The sequence below is a fragment of the Cynocephalus volans genome, chromosome 6 (genome assembly GCF_027409185.1).
Source record: "Cynocephalus volans isolate mCynVol1 chromosome 6, mCynVol1.pri, whole genome shotgun sequence".
NCBI classification, from domain to species: domain Eukaryota; kingdom Metazoa; phylum Chordata; class Mammalia; order Dermoptera; family Cynocephalidae; genus Cynocephalus; species Cynocephalus volans.
Genome location: NC_084465.1, coordinates 121572564 through 121588296, shown reverse-complemented (window position 1 = coordinate 121588296; position 15733 = coordinate 121572564). Strand labels below are relative to the sequence as shown.

Sequence of the window (15733 nt, the reverse complement as noted above, 5' to 3'; positions counted from 1 at the left end):
TGAATAGTATTCCATTGTATAAATGTACCATAATTCATTTATCCATTCTTCTGACAATGGGCATTTGGGATATTCCCAGTTTTAAGCGTCTGTAAATATACTTGTACAAGTCTTTTTTGAACATATATATTTCATTTATCTTGGGTAAATATAATTTAGTAAAGTTGGTAGTTCATAAGATAGGTGTACATTAAACAGCCAAAACATTTTTCAAAGTTATCTAAAGTTATCATTCCAGTGGATGAGTTCTGATTTTCCACATTTAGTATTTTTAATTCAAGCCACGTTAGTGGGTGTACAATGGTATCTCATTGTGGTTTTAATTTGCATTTCCCTGATGTGTAAAGCTGTTGAACACTCTTTGATGTGCTTAGTGGTTATTAATATATTTTCCTTTGTGAAGTTTCTGTCCAAGTATTTTGCCCATTTTTTTATAATTGGATTTTTTGTCCTTGATTATTAAGTTTTGACTTCTTCATATATTTTTTTTAATTTTTATTTTGTCGATATACAATGTGATTGATTATTGTGGCCCATCACCGAACCCTCCCTCCCTCCTCCCTCCCCTCCCTCCCACCCAACAATGTCCTTTCTGTTTGCTTGTTGTATCAACTTCAAGTAATTGTGGTTGTTATATCTTCTTCCCCCCCCCCGGGTTTTTTTTTTTGTGTGTGTGTGTGTGTGTGTGTGTGTGTGTGTGTGTGAATTATATATTAATTTTTAGCTCCCACCAATAAGTGAGAACATGTGGTATTTCTCTTTCTGTGCCTGACTTGTTTCACTTAATATAATTCTCTCAAGGTCCATCCATGTTGTTGCAAATGGCAGTATTTCATTCATTTTTATAGCTGAGTAGTATTCCATTGTGTAGATGTACCACATTTTCCATATCCACTCATCTGATGATGGACATTTGGGCTGGTTCCAACTCTTGACTATTGTAAAGAGTGCTGCGATGAACATTGGGGGACAGGTATACCTTTGACTTGATGATTACCATTCCTCTGGGTATATTCCCAACAGTGGGATAGCTGGGTCGTATGGTAGATCTATCTGCAATTGTTTGAGGAACCTCCATACCATTTTCCATAGAGGCTGCACCATTTTGCAGTCCCACCAACAATGTATGAGAGTTCCTTTTTCTCCGCAACCTCGCCAGCATTTATCGTTCATAGTCTTTTGGATTTTAGCCATCCTAACTGGGGTTAGATGGTATCTCAGTGTGGTTTTGATTTGCATTTCCCAGATGCTGAGTGATGCTGAGCATTTTTTCATATGTCTGTTGGCCATTTGTATATCTTCCTTAGAGAAATTCCTACTTAGCTCTTTTGCCCATTTTTTAATTGGGTTGCTTGTTTTCTTCTTGTAAAGTTGTTTGAGTTCCTTATATATTCTGGATATTAATCCTTTGTCAGATGTATATTTTGCAAATATTTTCTCCCACTCTGTTGGTTGTCTTTTAACTCTTTTAATTGTTTCTTTTGCTGTGCAGAAGCTTTTTAGTTTGATATAATCCCATTTGTTTATTTTTCCTTTGGTTGCCCGTGCTTTTGGGGTCGTATTCCTGAAGTCTGTGTCCAGTCCTATTTCCTGAAGTGTTTCTCCTATATTTTCTTTAAGAAGTTTTATTGTTTCAGGGTGTATATTTAAATCCTTAATCCATTTTGAGTTGATTTTAGTATACGGCGAGAGGTATGGATCTAGTTTCATTCTCCTGCATATGGATATCCAGTTATCCCAGCACCATTTGCTGAAGAGGCAGTCCCTTCCCCAGTGAATAGGCTTGGTGCCTTTGTCAAAACTCAGATGGCAGTAAGTGTGTGGGTTGGTTTCTGGATTCTCTATTATATTCCATTGATCAGTGTGTCTGTTTTTATGTCAGTACCATACTGTTTTGGTTATTATAGCTTTGTAGTATAGCTTAAAGTCAGGTAGTGTTATGCCTCCAGCTTTATTTTTTTTGCTCAGCATTGCTTTGGCTATGCGTGGTCTTTTATTATTCCATATAAATGTCTGGATAGTTCTTTCCATTTCTTAGAAAAATGTCTTTGGAATTTTGATGGGGATTGCATTGAATTTGTATATCACTTTGGGTAGTATGGACATTTTCACTATGTTGATTCTTCCAATCCAAGAGGATGGGATATCTTTCCATCTTCTTGTATCCTCTCTGATTTCTCTCAGCAGTGGTTTGTAGTTCTCATGATAGAGATTTTTCACCTCCTTGGTTAACTCAATTCCTAAGTATTTTATTTTTTTGGTGGCTATTGTAAATGGGCAGGCTTTCTTGATTTCTCCTTCTGCATGTTCACTATTGGAGAAAAGAAATGCTACTGATTTTTGTGTGTTGATTTTGTATCCTGCTACTGTGCTGAAATCATTTATCAATTCCAGCAGTTTTTTGGTAGAGGTTTTAGGCTGTTCGATATATAGGATCATGTCATCTGCAAACAGGGACAGTTTGACTTCATCTTTTCCAATCTGGATGCCCTTTATTTCCTTCTCTTCTCTGATTGCTCTGGCTAGTACTTCCAACACTATGTTGAATAGGAGTGGTGAGAGTGGGCATCCTTGTCTAGTTCCTGTTCTTAAAGGAAAAGCTTTCAGCTTTTCCCCATTCAGGATGATATTGGCAGTGGGTTTGTCATATATGGCTTTAATTATGTTGAGATACTTTCCCTCTATACCTAACTTATAGAGGGTCTTTGTCATGAATGAGTGCTGAACTGACTTCTTCATATATTTTAGATACAAAACAATCATCCTGATTATAAAATAGTATCCCAATCTGTGGCTTCCTTTTGGCTTTGCTAGCGGTATTTTTCAGTGAGCTAAAATGTTTACTTTCGATGAAAACTAATTTATCACTTTTTTCTTTTATAGTCAGTATTTTCTATGTCCTGTCTAAGAAGTCTTTGCCTACATGAAGACCATGAAAGTCATCTACTATATTTTCTTACAGAAAATTTATAGCTTTAGCTTTTTCATCTCGGTCTGTGATCCATTTTGTGATAATTTATATGTATAGTATGATGTACAGATTCATTTCCTCCAAAATGTTGTTCAGTTTTTCAGCACCATTTGTTAAAAAGACTTTCTTTCCCTCATTGACTTTCTTTGGGATCTTTACTGAAAACCAATTGATCACATAGATATCATTCTATTTCTGGACTCTATTTTGTTTCATTTATCTATTTATCTATTCTTATGCTATTACCATATGGTATTTGTTCTTTATTAGCAATACTGTTTTGACTATTTTGGATCCTTTGCATGTCTATATAAAATTTAAAATTATTTTTCAATTTCAACCAAAGAAAAGTCTACTAGGATATTAATTGAGGATTGTATTGAACCGTTAGATAAATTTGAGGACAAACCATATTGGAACAATATTGAGTTTTCCATTCTGTAAAAATGGTATATTTTTCCATTTATTAAAATCTTCTTTAATTTCTTTAGACAATATTTTGGACACATGAGAGTGGGGGTTAGGCACAGCTCTTTTCTTTTCTTTTCTTTTCTTTTTTTTCATATTATACCTAAGGATTTCATACCTTTTTATCCTAATAGTATTGTTCCTTTAATTTCATTTTTCAATTTTTCTTTTTTGGTACATAGAAGCACATGGATTTTTGTATATTAGGGTTATATCCTGCAACCTTGCTGAATTCACTTATTGATTCTAGTAGCTGTTTGTATCTTTCCTCGGCAATTTACACGTACATAGTCATGCTGTGAGAGTAAAGACAGTGCTGCTGGTCTTCTTTCAGTCTCCACGACTTCCATTCTCTTGCCTTATTGCTCCAGCTGGTTCTTTCAGTGCACTGTTCAACAGAGTGGAAAAAGCAGACACAACTGCCTTACTCCCAATCCAAGGAGGAAACCATTCAATCTTCATTGTTACATATAACATTAGCTATAGGGTTTGGTCTATATCCTTTATTAATTGAGGAAGTTTTCTTCTAGCCCTTGGTTTGTTGAGAATTTTCACAAAGAATGAATTTTTAATTTTGTCAAAATTTTGTCTGCACCTTTTGAAACAAAATATCATTTTTCTACTTTATTCTGTTAATGTAGTGAATTTTGGTTTTCAAATGTTAAACCAATCTTGCATCCCTGAGATAAACCACACTCTTTCATGATATATTATTCTTTTAGTACAGTGCTGAACTCGATTTGCTAATATTTTGTTAAAGGCTTTTCTCTGCTTGTGAGGACTACTGGTCTACAGTTTTTTTGTTTTGTTTTGTTTTGTTTCTTATAATATCATGGCTTGGTGTGGGTTTTAGATTAATATTGCCTCGTTAAATAAGTTTGGTGTTATTTTCTATTTTCTGGAAGATTTTACATAGTGTTGGTATAATTTCTTCTTTAAATATTTCTTACCATTCACCAGGTGAACAATCTTAGCATAGAATTTTTATGTAAGATGGTTTTGTGCTATGAATTAAATTTATTTAATATGTATTGCATTCTTCAGGTTTCCTATCTCTCCTTCTAGGAAATTTGACAGTGTGATTTGTTCAAAAAACTCTCCCACTGCATCTACATTCTGTACTTAGTAGCACATAGTTACTCATATCATCTTCATGATCAATGCTTTCTTGTTTAATGACTGTAAGAACTGTACTAAGATCCCTTATTTCTTTCTGAATTGATAACATGTATTTTTTCTCTTTTTTCATGATCAATCTAACTTGAAGTTTGTCAAATTCATCCATCATTTCAAAGATCCAACTTTTCGACTTCATTGTTTTCTGTTGTTTTTTTCATTTCCTGTTTCATTGACTCCTACTCTTAACTTTAGTATTCATTTCCTCTAATTAATTTGTGTTTAATGTACTCTTTATTTTTTTCCTTTTTAGCTTCCTATAGTGTAAGCTTAGATAATTAATGTTGGACATTTCTTCTTTTCTAATATAAGCATAAATTTATAGCTATAAATATCCATCTAAGCATTATATTATCTTCATTCCACAAGTTGTGATATGTTATACTTTCTTTATCATTGAGAATAAAGAGGATTTAATTGTCCTGTGATTTCTCTTTTGACCCTTGGGTCAGTTAAAATAGTGATACTTAATTTCTGTGTATGTGGGAATTTTCCAGCTATCTTTTTGTTACAGATACTCAATTTAATTATATTTGACCAGAAAATATACTTCTACAACAACCTTTGATGTTAAGAACTGTTTTATTTAGCAGCAGACAGTCTATTTCAGGGGATGTTGTTTAAATGTCTTGTCTCATGTGGCTTTTCCCTCACCACTGTTCTAATGATTACTAAGCAAGGATTGTTAAATTTCTAACTATGATTGTGTGTTTCTCTACCTTCCTTACTTTTGCTAGTTTTTGATTCATGTTGTCTGAAACTTTAAGTGCCTACACATCTCAGATTGTTATATTCTCTTGATGACTTGGTCAGCATGATATGTCTTTCTTAATCCCTGTCAGTATTCTGTGTTTTGAGATCTACTATGTCTGTTGTTAATATAGCCATTTCACCTTTCTTATGATTAGTATTCTCATGTGTGTCTTTTTCAATCCTTTACTTTTTAAGCTACCTACATCTTTATATTTGAAATAGGTTTCTTGTAGGCATCAAAAAGATAGTTTTTGTTTTTTTAATCCAATCTGAATATCCCTGCATTTTAATTGGAATACTTAGTCCATTTACATTTAATGTCCAGTTTTATTGTCATTTACAATAAGGCAGCTAGTCATGGCTGGAAGCTGTTCACTCACAGTCAGTTACCTTCCCTCATGCCCTCGCTGGAGCTGAGCTGCAGGCGCAAGGTCACTAGACACGCATACCTTCTCTCTGCTCACTCTGGGGAAGATGATGCATTCACAATTCACCGTCTTTATCTAAACAAAGCAGAAAGAATGCAGGCAAAACTGAAAAATCACTGTCCCCTCCTCTGCTCAGTGGTATCCACCCATGGTCCTTGGATTTGGGAAGGGTGGGGCAGAGAACCTTCCCTTTCATGCAGAGTGTGTGTCCCTCCACGGGGTCTGTTCTGGGGTTTTCAGTGAACCCTGATGACTTTTGTTTGTGAATACACTGAAGGTGGTTACTTCTGAAGAAAGCTTGTTTAATTTTTCTACTAAATATTAACCAGACCCCAAATTTAAAGGCTTCTTTGTCCTTGAATCATAAACTCATTTTTACACTATTCTTTTGATTTCTTTTATGGCCCTGGAAACAGGAAAGATGCTAGTCTCCTGAGTTTGATAGAATAAATGAAACAGTAAAGTCTAACAAAGGTAAGGAAGAAAAGTCCAGGAAGTTTGGCAGCCACTCCCTGGATAAACTTTTACTCCAGCCGAAAAACACAGAAAGATGAGGAGCTCCTTATGTAGGCTTTGCTCCAAGAGGTGGACAGTCACAGGCTGGGAACATGAAGCATGTCCATGGCCTTATAGGTAATCCTGGGCGTGTCACTGAACTCAGTGTCTTAGTCTCTTAACGCAGGAAAAATGCATCAAAGAAAGCCCAGTCATGTCACTGGTGACTATGCAGTGTGACTAGTAACCCAGTAACCACATGTCCTCAACTTGTGAAGTTACTTTGATTTGGCAAAGAAGTACATTAATACTCAACACTTTATCCACATGTTCTGAGTACTTAATGTTTTATATCAAGTGCACTTCTGGGGAGGGGCTCATGGGATTCCTAAATTCCTGATATCATACATGAAAGTGTTGGCATATCCATATGTGTTTCTCAGAGAAAATAATCCATAGTTGTCATCATGCTCAAGATAATACTCACCCCAAAATGTTAACAAAAACAATAAGTAAACCATTAAATCAGGACAGCTTAATTTCTAAAGAAGAGTATGAGGAAATCTTAGAACCTCTAAAAGTTATTCCAGTAAGTGTATCTTTCTCTCAGCCCTGGGACAGGGTAGGAGTTTTCCCAAATCATTGTAATACCAAAAAAATAATAACTTCAGAAACTCTGTTTTGCAGATACCAACTATACCACATGATCTCATATGGCTCCAGAAAAGACCATCTGAACCCTGAGAAAGTTTCCCCACATGCCCAAAAATGTGTAAAATCATTTCAGCAAGGGCCAAAGCCGTTCATTGTGTAATGAGTGATAAGGCTTATAATGCAAATGTCCTGGAACACTTCAAGTAATGCATTAAAAACGGCTTGCTGTGGTATGACTAATGGGAATCAGGCCTTTCCTGAAAATGATTCCTGGTTTCTGCGCCAGGGCCACGAATTCTGTCGATCTCTCCGCTTAATTCCCAACTGGTTCATGTCAGACAAGCTGGGCCTGAGCACAGCAGCCAAAAGTAGGAATGGCTGAGGAGCAGCCCAGCCCTGCCAGACGTGTCCTCCAGCTTCGCGGTCACAGGGTGGGAGGCCGCGGGGCGTGGGGAATTCCGAGTCAGCTTCTGCTCGCACACCCAGGGGTCCAGAATTGAGTAGAACAAAAGGTGGCCTCCACTTTTAATCAGCAACCTATGTAAAACTGTTTTAAAAAGATGACCGTGATGAACACAAAAAGCAGGACGGGTGGTGGTGGAGTCCCGCCAGTCCTGAGCCAGCTGTGCATCGGTGCAGACAGACAGAGTGTGGAGGAACCGTGGGAACGGTGCCAAAGCCAGGTGACTTCCTCACAGCCTTTCCACATCTAAGGGAGCTCCTCACCTCTTTCCCAGAGCGTTCGGAGGTGTGGGCTGGCCCGTCTCAGAAACAATCGCTCCTCCCACAGAGTCACGAGCTTCAGTGCCCAGACATTTTTCTTCTATGAAGCAATGGTGGTCGTGGTTGACTGTCGGAATTTCATTGATTTGCTGACTTTGCAAATAAATGTTAGCAACTCTGCTGGTTTCCTGTTTTCTCTGGTTTCGTTTCGTTGGTTTGGTTAAGCTGGGCCATGAAATCTAAAATCTACTGCACTAGAGGAAAGAGGAGTTGGTAGGGCCTGTGCAGGGCCGCCAGATAAAATATGGAACGTCCAGTTAAATTGGGTTTGGGGGGGCCATAGTATTATTTATTTATTTTATTTTAATTTTTAAATATTTCATTGACAAATAAAAGTTGCATATATCCAAGGGGCACAAGGTGGTGATTTGATATATGTTTACATCGCATCATGATTGTAACAGTGAAATTAATTAACACATCCATTACTACTTGTTTGTGTGTTTGTGTTTGTGTGTAGTATGTGTGTGTGGTATGTCTGTGTGGGGTGTGTGGTGTGTGTGTGGTGTGTCTGTGTGTGGGGTGTGTGGTGTGTGTGCATGTGAGTGTGGTGTGTGTAGTCTGTGTGTGTGGTCTGTGTGTGGTGTGGTGTATATCGTGAGGACACAAAATCTCCTTTCTCATCAAATTTCGAGCAGACGGTACATTACTGTTACCTGCAGTCGTCATGCTGTGTGTCAGGTTTACAGGACTTACCTATTCTGTAACTGAATGTTTGCACCCTTTGACCAACATCTCCCCTCCCCCCACTTCTCCAGCCCCGGTGACCACCGTTCTACTGTCTGCTCCAATGAGCTTGACCCTTTAGATTCCACATATAAGTGAGATCATGCAGTGTTTGTCTTTGAGTCTGACTTATTGTACTTGGCATAAGGTCCCCCAGTTTCATTCCTGCTGTTGCAAATGGGAGGGTTTCCTTCTTTTTTAAGGCTGTGTCACATTCCATTGTGTGGCTATGCCACATTTTGTTCGTCCACTCGTCCGTTGAGGACGCAGGGTTGCGTCCACGTCTGGGCTGCTGTGAATAGTGCTGCTGCAGACGTGGTGTGCAGCGCTCGTCGGGTTCAGTTCTCCGGGGTACAGGCCTCCCTACAGAGTGGCTGGCTGCACAGGCCCTTGTCATTCCACATCCCCATCCACAGGCCACAATGGTTCCAGCTTCTCCACATCCTCACCAACACCTATTTTCTGGTTTTGCTTTGTTTTGTTTTTATGATAGTCATCATAATGGGTATGAAGTAGTCTTTCATTGAGGTTTTTACTTGCATTTTCCTGATGGCTAACCATGTTGTGCGTCTTCTCATGTGTTTATCGGTCATTTGTGTACCTTCCTTGGAGAGACATAATTCAAGTCCTTTGCCTTAAATCTGAATTTCAAATAAAGAATAAATATTTTTTAGTATATATATATATATATATGTTCCATACAAAATTGGGAATTTATATATACTAAAAAATTATCTGCTATTTACCCAAAAGTCAATTTTAATTTTAACTGGGTGTCCTTCATTTTTATCTGCTAAATCTAGCAGCACCAGCAAGTGAGAACTTTGATGGATCTAAAACAACCTTTAAATATCTCACGATTTTGCTAAGGTGAGCTCTGAAACAGCTGAGTGTATTTCTGTGGGTGTTTGGCAGCCCTGCTTTATTAAAAAATTGTAATTTCATTTTTGAGATGCTCCAGACTAAATCATTTGAGTTTCGCACTTTGTGTAATATTATTGGACTCCCTTAATGAAATTATAACTACAGCAAGATACTTCATTCTCTTGTAGTGAGTTAACCTGGGCTGCGAGGCTTCAGGAGCGCAGATCCTCCTCTGGGTGTGTTCTTCTTGTTCTGTAGAATGGGGGAGGCCAGGCTTTGTATGAGTTATTTATAGTTCTCTTTGTGTGGACATGATGTTGTGGCCATCCCTATGGAAGCCACCGCTGTTAACAGGCTCCTGAATGAGTTTCTGTGTGAACTCCCCAGCTGTGGGAGCCCAGGGCCAGGGGCAGGTGAATACACCACCGGTCACACTGGAGCCCACACCTGGTGTCGCGGCTCTGGAGGCCAGGGAGCGACCCCTGCGCAGCGACCCCTGGTGCCCTGGGCCGCGTCGAGGACAGGGTCCCGGGCACTCCCCAGGGGGCAAGCAGGTGCCAGGCAGAGCCAGGCCAGGGTCCCCACAGGGCCAGGGTCTGCACAGGGCCGTCCCTGCACGTCGTGGTAGTCTCTCAAACAGGACACTCTTCTTCCTCTCCCCGCATTACCCGGTTTTACTCATCTGGACAGTGCCTCCAACCTGCAATTTCTTGACCACTCTGTTTAAGAGAGAAATTGCGGAGACCACAGGAACAGGCACATTTTCCTTGTCACCAGCGCATCCCTCACTCAGCCCATTCCTTGGCTGGGCCGCGCTCAGAGTGCCCGTGCCCAGGACACCCGCCCTCCACACTGCGACGGGACAATCACCCTCCAGGCTTTTGCTTGCCCGACCTCTGGGGCTGTGGGCGTGTCCTGGGACTCCATTCACAGCATCACAGACACTTGCCATTGTCAGGAGGGACCATTGAGGCCTTCTGCCCACATCCTCCCCCTGCTGTCCCCACCCCACCCCTCCTGCTCTGCTCAGCACCTGCAGAAAGACACACGACTCGTTTGGGGGCATTTCGAGCCCACAAAGCAGGTTCTCCACAAACAGGGGAGAGCAGTTCTGGCTTCGTTTGCGTGATTCCTTTTAAACTGTGGGGTTTCATCTGCTTCAGTTCCTCTCTGTGGAGTGACCTCCATCTGGCAGGCGCGGCCCCAGCCAGCATCTCGTAAGAGATGCAAGGTGGTTACCCCCAAGATGACTGCTTAGTTCTGAGGGACAGGGACAAGAGGAGGGAAGGTGCCAAAAATAAGAGAAGAAAGGTGGAAATCATAAAGTTGAGTGGAGACAGGAATTTGATAAAAGGCTGTCAGAAATTCAGTAAAAGGCTGCAAACACAATGAAGTAGCTGAACCAAACGACCTCCCCCTTGTGCAACCCCTCGGCACATGAGCGCATGGGGGCGCGAGCTTCTCCAGGCCTGCATGTCACGGAGCGCTTCTGTCCTCTTCTCTTGCAGACAAAGCCAGCGTTCTGTCCACCTGCCTCGCTCCCTTCAAGTACCTGAGTCCCGGCCCCACGCACACAGAGGATGAAGACAACCTCAGTAAGCAGCCCCTTCCCAAGCCTGAGACCCTAGGGGCCTGGGTGGGGGTCTTCCCCAGAGCCTCCTGCTGGTGTGCTCCCCGCCCCCCACCACCGTCCCGTCCTCCCCCAGGGTCCCATCCTCCCCCGTGGTCCCATCCTCCCCTGGAGGCCAGGAAAGTGTCAGTACTGTCCGTATGACTAAAAACCCGAGGGATTGTAGGAAATAAACCAATTTTCCTGGACCATCTTCTCTCTTTTCTTTGTTTTCCTGTCCAAACCAAAAAGGAGAAAAATAGTCACACAATGTCTCAGAGCACAGTATGTACAATTATTTAACAAGGAGAGGGCTTCTGGGCACGGGCTCCTGCACAGCATCGGCGCTGACCCCAGCCTCCCGGGTGCTGCACTATGTCCTCGACTTAACAAACCCACATCTTTCACTCAGAAAATAACAGTGTCACCACAGCCATGACAATACAGAATTTTTATCTTTCTCCCCAAAATGTGGCTCTTTTCGGCGTAGAGCCTTTAGACTTAATACTACGACCACTGATACTTTGTCAAGTGAGATAACGTAACTAAGAAGCTGGGGAGCGGGTCGTGGGTGAGAAGCAGAACGGAGATCATTTTGTCTTGCGTTTTTCCTGTGAACGCCCCCCTGGCTTAGATGCTTCCTACGGCACCTGGTGTCTCCAAATTGTTCATAATTTCCACAACTGCAACTCTGCCTGTGACGCCTGGAGGGAGGAAGCCGTCCCAGCGAGCCCAGGGTGACCCCTACTGTGGCCCCCCACTGGCTCCACTGGGATTGGTCCATAGGAAAGGTGTTTGGAGTCCAAATCAGGAATGTCCAAGGGGAGAAGGGAGTGCAAGCCCCCAACAGGTGTGGGAAGGGTTGGTGGGAGCCACTGTGGACCTCCAGGGTCACTGCAGCATCCTACTCTCCTCTCGCTGCCCCGCATTCCCTGCAGGGCTGATAGCACATACACGCACACACGCACACATGCACATGGGTGTGCATTATGTTACACACTCAGGCATGTGTACCTGCTGGGACTCTCTGGGAGTTGGTAAAAATCTATGGCTCCCAGCTCAAGTTAGTGACTCTGAAGGAGCCTTAACCAATGGGACGTGTGAAAGAGAAACAAACAGAAACACAGAGACCCAGGGACAGAGACAGAGACAGAGGCAGAAAGACAGAGAAAAAGACAGAGAGAGACACAGAGACAGAGAGTGGGGGGACGGGCACCCCTTAAGTGCACCCGAACTTGCAGCTGACATCACACGGCCTCCCAGCCTGTGCCTCATGGAGGGGGGCCGGTTCTTGCAGAGACTCTCCCAGCACTGACATAGTTGGTGTCTACAAGTTACGACCGGGCAGAATAACAATTATTTGGAAGAATGAATTCCAGAGTGGAATTAAGGGATTCACTAATTCTTATATCCTATTATGAACCGTTCGTCTGAATTGTTTTGTGTGTACAACAAATGCATTTCAGAACCAAGTCACTTTTGTCACCTGGGTCCCTCTGATCCTGTAACCCCAGAAGCCGCAGAAACTCTGGGAGGCTGGTGGCTGTATGTCCTCCTCAGCCTCAACGTCCATCTTCTACGGTCATGATTAATCATCGTCACCACAGCAGGACGTGCCTTCCACGTGCCTGCCGTGGTTGACAGGTGCTGTGAAACTTTCCCACGCCTTGTCTCTACTGACTCTCACCACGGGCCCACACAGCAGGTCCTTCTGGAACTGTGTGATGGCCCTGGCATCTCAGAAGCCATGTGGCCGTGTCTGGCTGCCCGCAGGGGTGCAGTGGGTTCACACCTGGCTCTGGAGAGACACATGGCCCGCCACCTGAGCCGTGAGCTTTGGAGTCGGCCTCCAGAGAGCCTGCAAGCCTCAGCGAGGGATGGGAAAATGCAAAGTGGGAGCCGGGAGGCCCAGGGCTAGAGGGAACCACACAGGAGCAGTGCCCCTGCTGGCTCTGGGAGGCTGGGTGGCACTTGCTTCTCTCCAGTGTGCCTTTTACTGTACATGTTCATGGCATACAGCAGGATGTGTTGGTGCACACATGCGTGGTGACATGATGCCAGCAGGTAATCAAAGGCACACACCCATACCTCCCACGGTGCACCCATGTGCACCCGTGAGGTGGGAGCCCCTGCAATCTGCTCTCTTACCCAATGGGCGTACACATCATGGGCACGGGGATGCGCCTAGAAATACTGAGAGAGGGGGCGGATGGCCCCGGGAGGCCATTCCCACAGGGCAGCAGGAACGAGAGCAGGCGGAGGGTCTGGGTCTCCCCTCCCACCACAGGCACGGCTGCTGGTGTGCAGACCCCAGGGCAGCTGGTGCAGCACCCAGCTGCAGGGGGAGATCCTCAACACCATTCCAGGTGGACACATCCCGTGTAGATCCCGGCGCTACAACCCCACGAAGAGGGGTGTGGACAAGGAGCTTTTCATGTCTACAGTTAGAAGACCTTTCACCTCTGGGTTAGCATACGTGACAATTGAGTGCATAAAACCTGGTAACAAAATGGAGAAAAAAGCAAGAAGATTGTCCTGGCTCAGGGAGAAGCAGTGACACCTTGAGCACCTTCTACGTGGATGTAGAAAATGTTTGTAAAATCAGAGCTGGGTCCTGTGAGGTGCTCACATTGAACTACGGAAGCCTGATGCCAGCAGAGGCTGAGCTCTGCTGTGACTGGCTCTTTGTGTCTCCGGGCATCATGGGTGCAGGAGATCACCCCAGAGGGTACCCAGCTACCCTCCCTGGGGCCTGCCCTGTGCCCGCCAGGAACCCACGGCTGCCATGGCAGGAGCATGAGGAGGTCGGTGCTGCTCCCACTGGGCCCTGGCAGCCCAAGGGCAGAGACTGTGTCTTCTCTTCATACGCCTCAGAACCTCCAAGGCCACAGACACTCAGTAGGTTCTGGCAAGATTTTGTGAGAAAAAGCATTTGCCTTGCCAACTGGAGACAGAGGAGATACGTTTCATTTTGTGAGTGGAGAAGCCAGTGTTGTTCGTGGCCACTTAGGAGGGAGTGGTCATTGTCCAGGGGGCAGATGGCAATCTGCCCGTCCATCCAGGGACATGAAGGCTCCATTAGCCTTATTTATGGGGCATCTTGGAATTCCTGGGAAAATTGATCAAGAAGTCCAGCAATAAGATACGCTGGAGAGAAGTCAGGCCTAGAAGAAAAGAAAGAAGTTGGAAGCGTCTGCCTTCCCATTTCCCTGCTGTTTTTAAAAATGTGTTAGACTTCCCTTGTGCTGGGCTTTTTGCAAGAACATTATATAGGTCACCTTAGTTCATCCTCATAATAACCTTATAAGGCAAATACTATTAAAATTCTTATTTTGGGACAGTTGAAGTGAGTCGCCTAAGATCACACACACATCAACAACGGAGGGGATGTTTGATTTCTAATCTGCTGACTCCAGAGCCCAGGAAGTGGAGTCTAGTCCCCACTCGGGGGGTTCACAAAAGACGATGGGTAATGTCTGCCCCAGAAATCCTAGCGAATGTGTCCAGGATAGGTTCCAGACCTCTGCACTTTTTTCCAGTTATTATTGATTATTGATTATTACGGAAGGGGCCCTCATACCACAATCTGATCATCATGGTTTATGCCATGGAAAACTTTGATTTCAACAATCACAGGTGCTGAGAGTCATGGAAGAAAAGAGTTGAAAGGAACTTCAGTGCAGTAGGAGAGAAAAGCGCTGATCTGTGAGTTCTGTCACTCTGAGATACTCCAGAGGTCATCTGAAGCACTGGCCACGTTAGCCACTAACAGCCGTACACCATGCCCACCTTCCAAGAAATCAGTAAGAAATTAGAGAGCTCCAATCAAATCTCTAGGCAATCTGGTGTGGGAGTTTGGGGTGGTATTGTGGTTTTGTTTCCGTCTTTAAATTCAGTTTGGAAAATCATCTGGCTAGTCCAATCTACTACCCACTGGCCTGAAATACCCTAAATGATGGAGCTCAATGCTGCAGATTTATGCAAAGTGCATAATGATCAAATGGTTCGGAAGGTAATTGTACTGAAATAGATTGTAAATGAATGTACAACTTATAAAGCTCTCAGATTCACACTCAAACAAAATTACTTCACAAACCTAAGGTTTTTAGAAGCAAATTGCTAGAGAAAAACAATAATAGAACCACCTCACAACTCAGAAGATCATACTAGTGAGAAGTTGAGATTTTAGCAAACAGAGAGCACTTTCCAAGCAGGGCCTGAGGCCTCCCAAGGCTGGATTTGTCTCTTCCCAGAGATGGTGGTGACATCCACGGCTGCATGACCAATGTTGGCCCCAGGTGAAAAGAATGTCCTCAAAAGCCAGGAAACCTCTTGAGGCTGCCTGATTGTCAGGGTGTCTCGTGTGCCTGTGAAGCTGTACTTTTTCTGTCATCCTCCAACAACATCATAAACCGAGGGGTGGGGGAGATGCTGAGTCTCCAGGCCTCACCCTGCGAGCTCTCAGGCCACATGACTGAAGTGTGTCCCCAACTTGACACACCGCCAGGCCCTCGCCTCTATTTTTAAGCTGTGGGCTGGCTGTGAAGATTGCCTCAGGCTTCCACTCACTTCACCAGAGGGAGCTCATTGCACCTACAGGAATGCACGGACCTGAGGCCACCCAGAGCCCGAGGCCTCGAGGGGTGCAGAAACACGACCTGCGAGGGCTCTCACAGCTCCGTCACACATGGGGCTGACCCGGTCTCAGCATCATCCTCACCTCTGAGAGCTCAGAAAAGGGTGTCATGTGCGATGGCTAAGAAAATGCCAGGACATTCAGTTTCTATAAAAGTCACCTTCACAGCA

General features: G+C 43.6%; 1 protein-coding gene across 1 annotated transcript in view; it reads left to right on the top strand.

Moving 5' to 3' along the window:
* The window catches only part of ADARB2 (adenosine deaminase RNA specific B2 (inactive)), a 474444-nt gene that overhangs the window by 313864 nt on the left and 144847 nt on the right, over window positions 1-15733 (top strand). The window contains exon 2 of the mRNA XM_063100614.1: window positions 10827-10913. Within this exon, the coding sequence (XP_062956684.1) occupies window positions 10827-10913 (87 nt within the window). The remainder of the gene's footprint in view (window positions 1-10826; window positions 10914-15733) is intronic.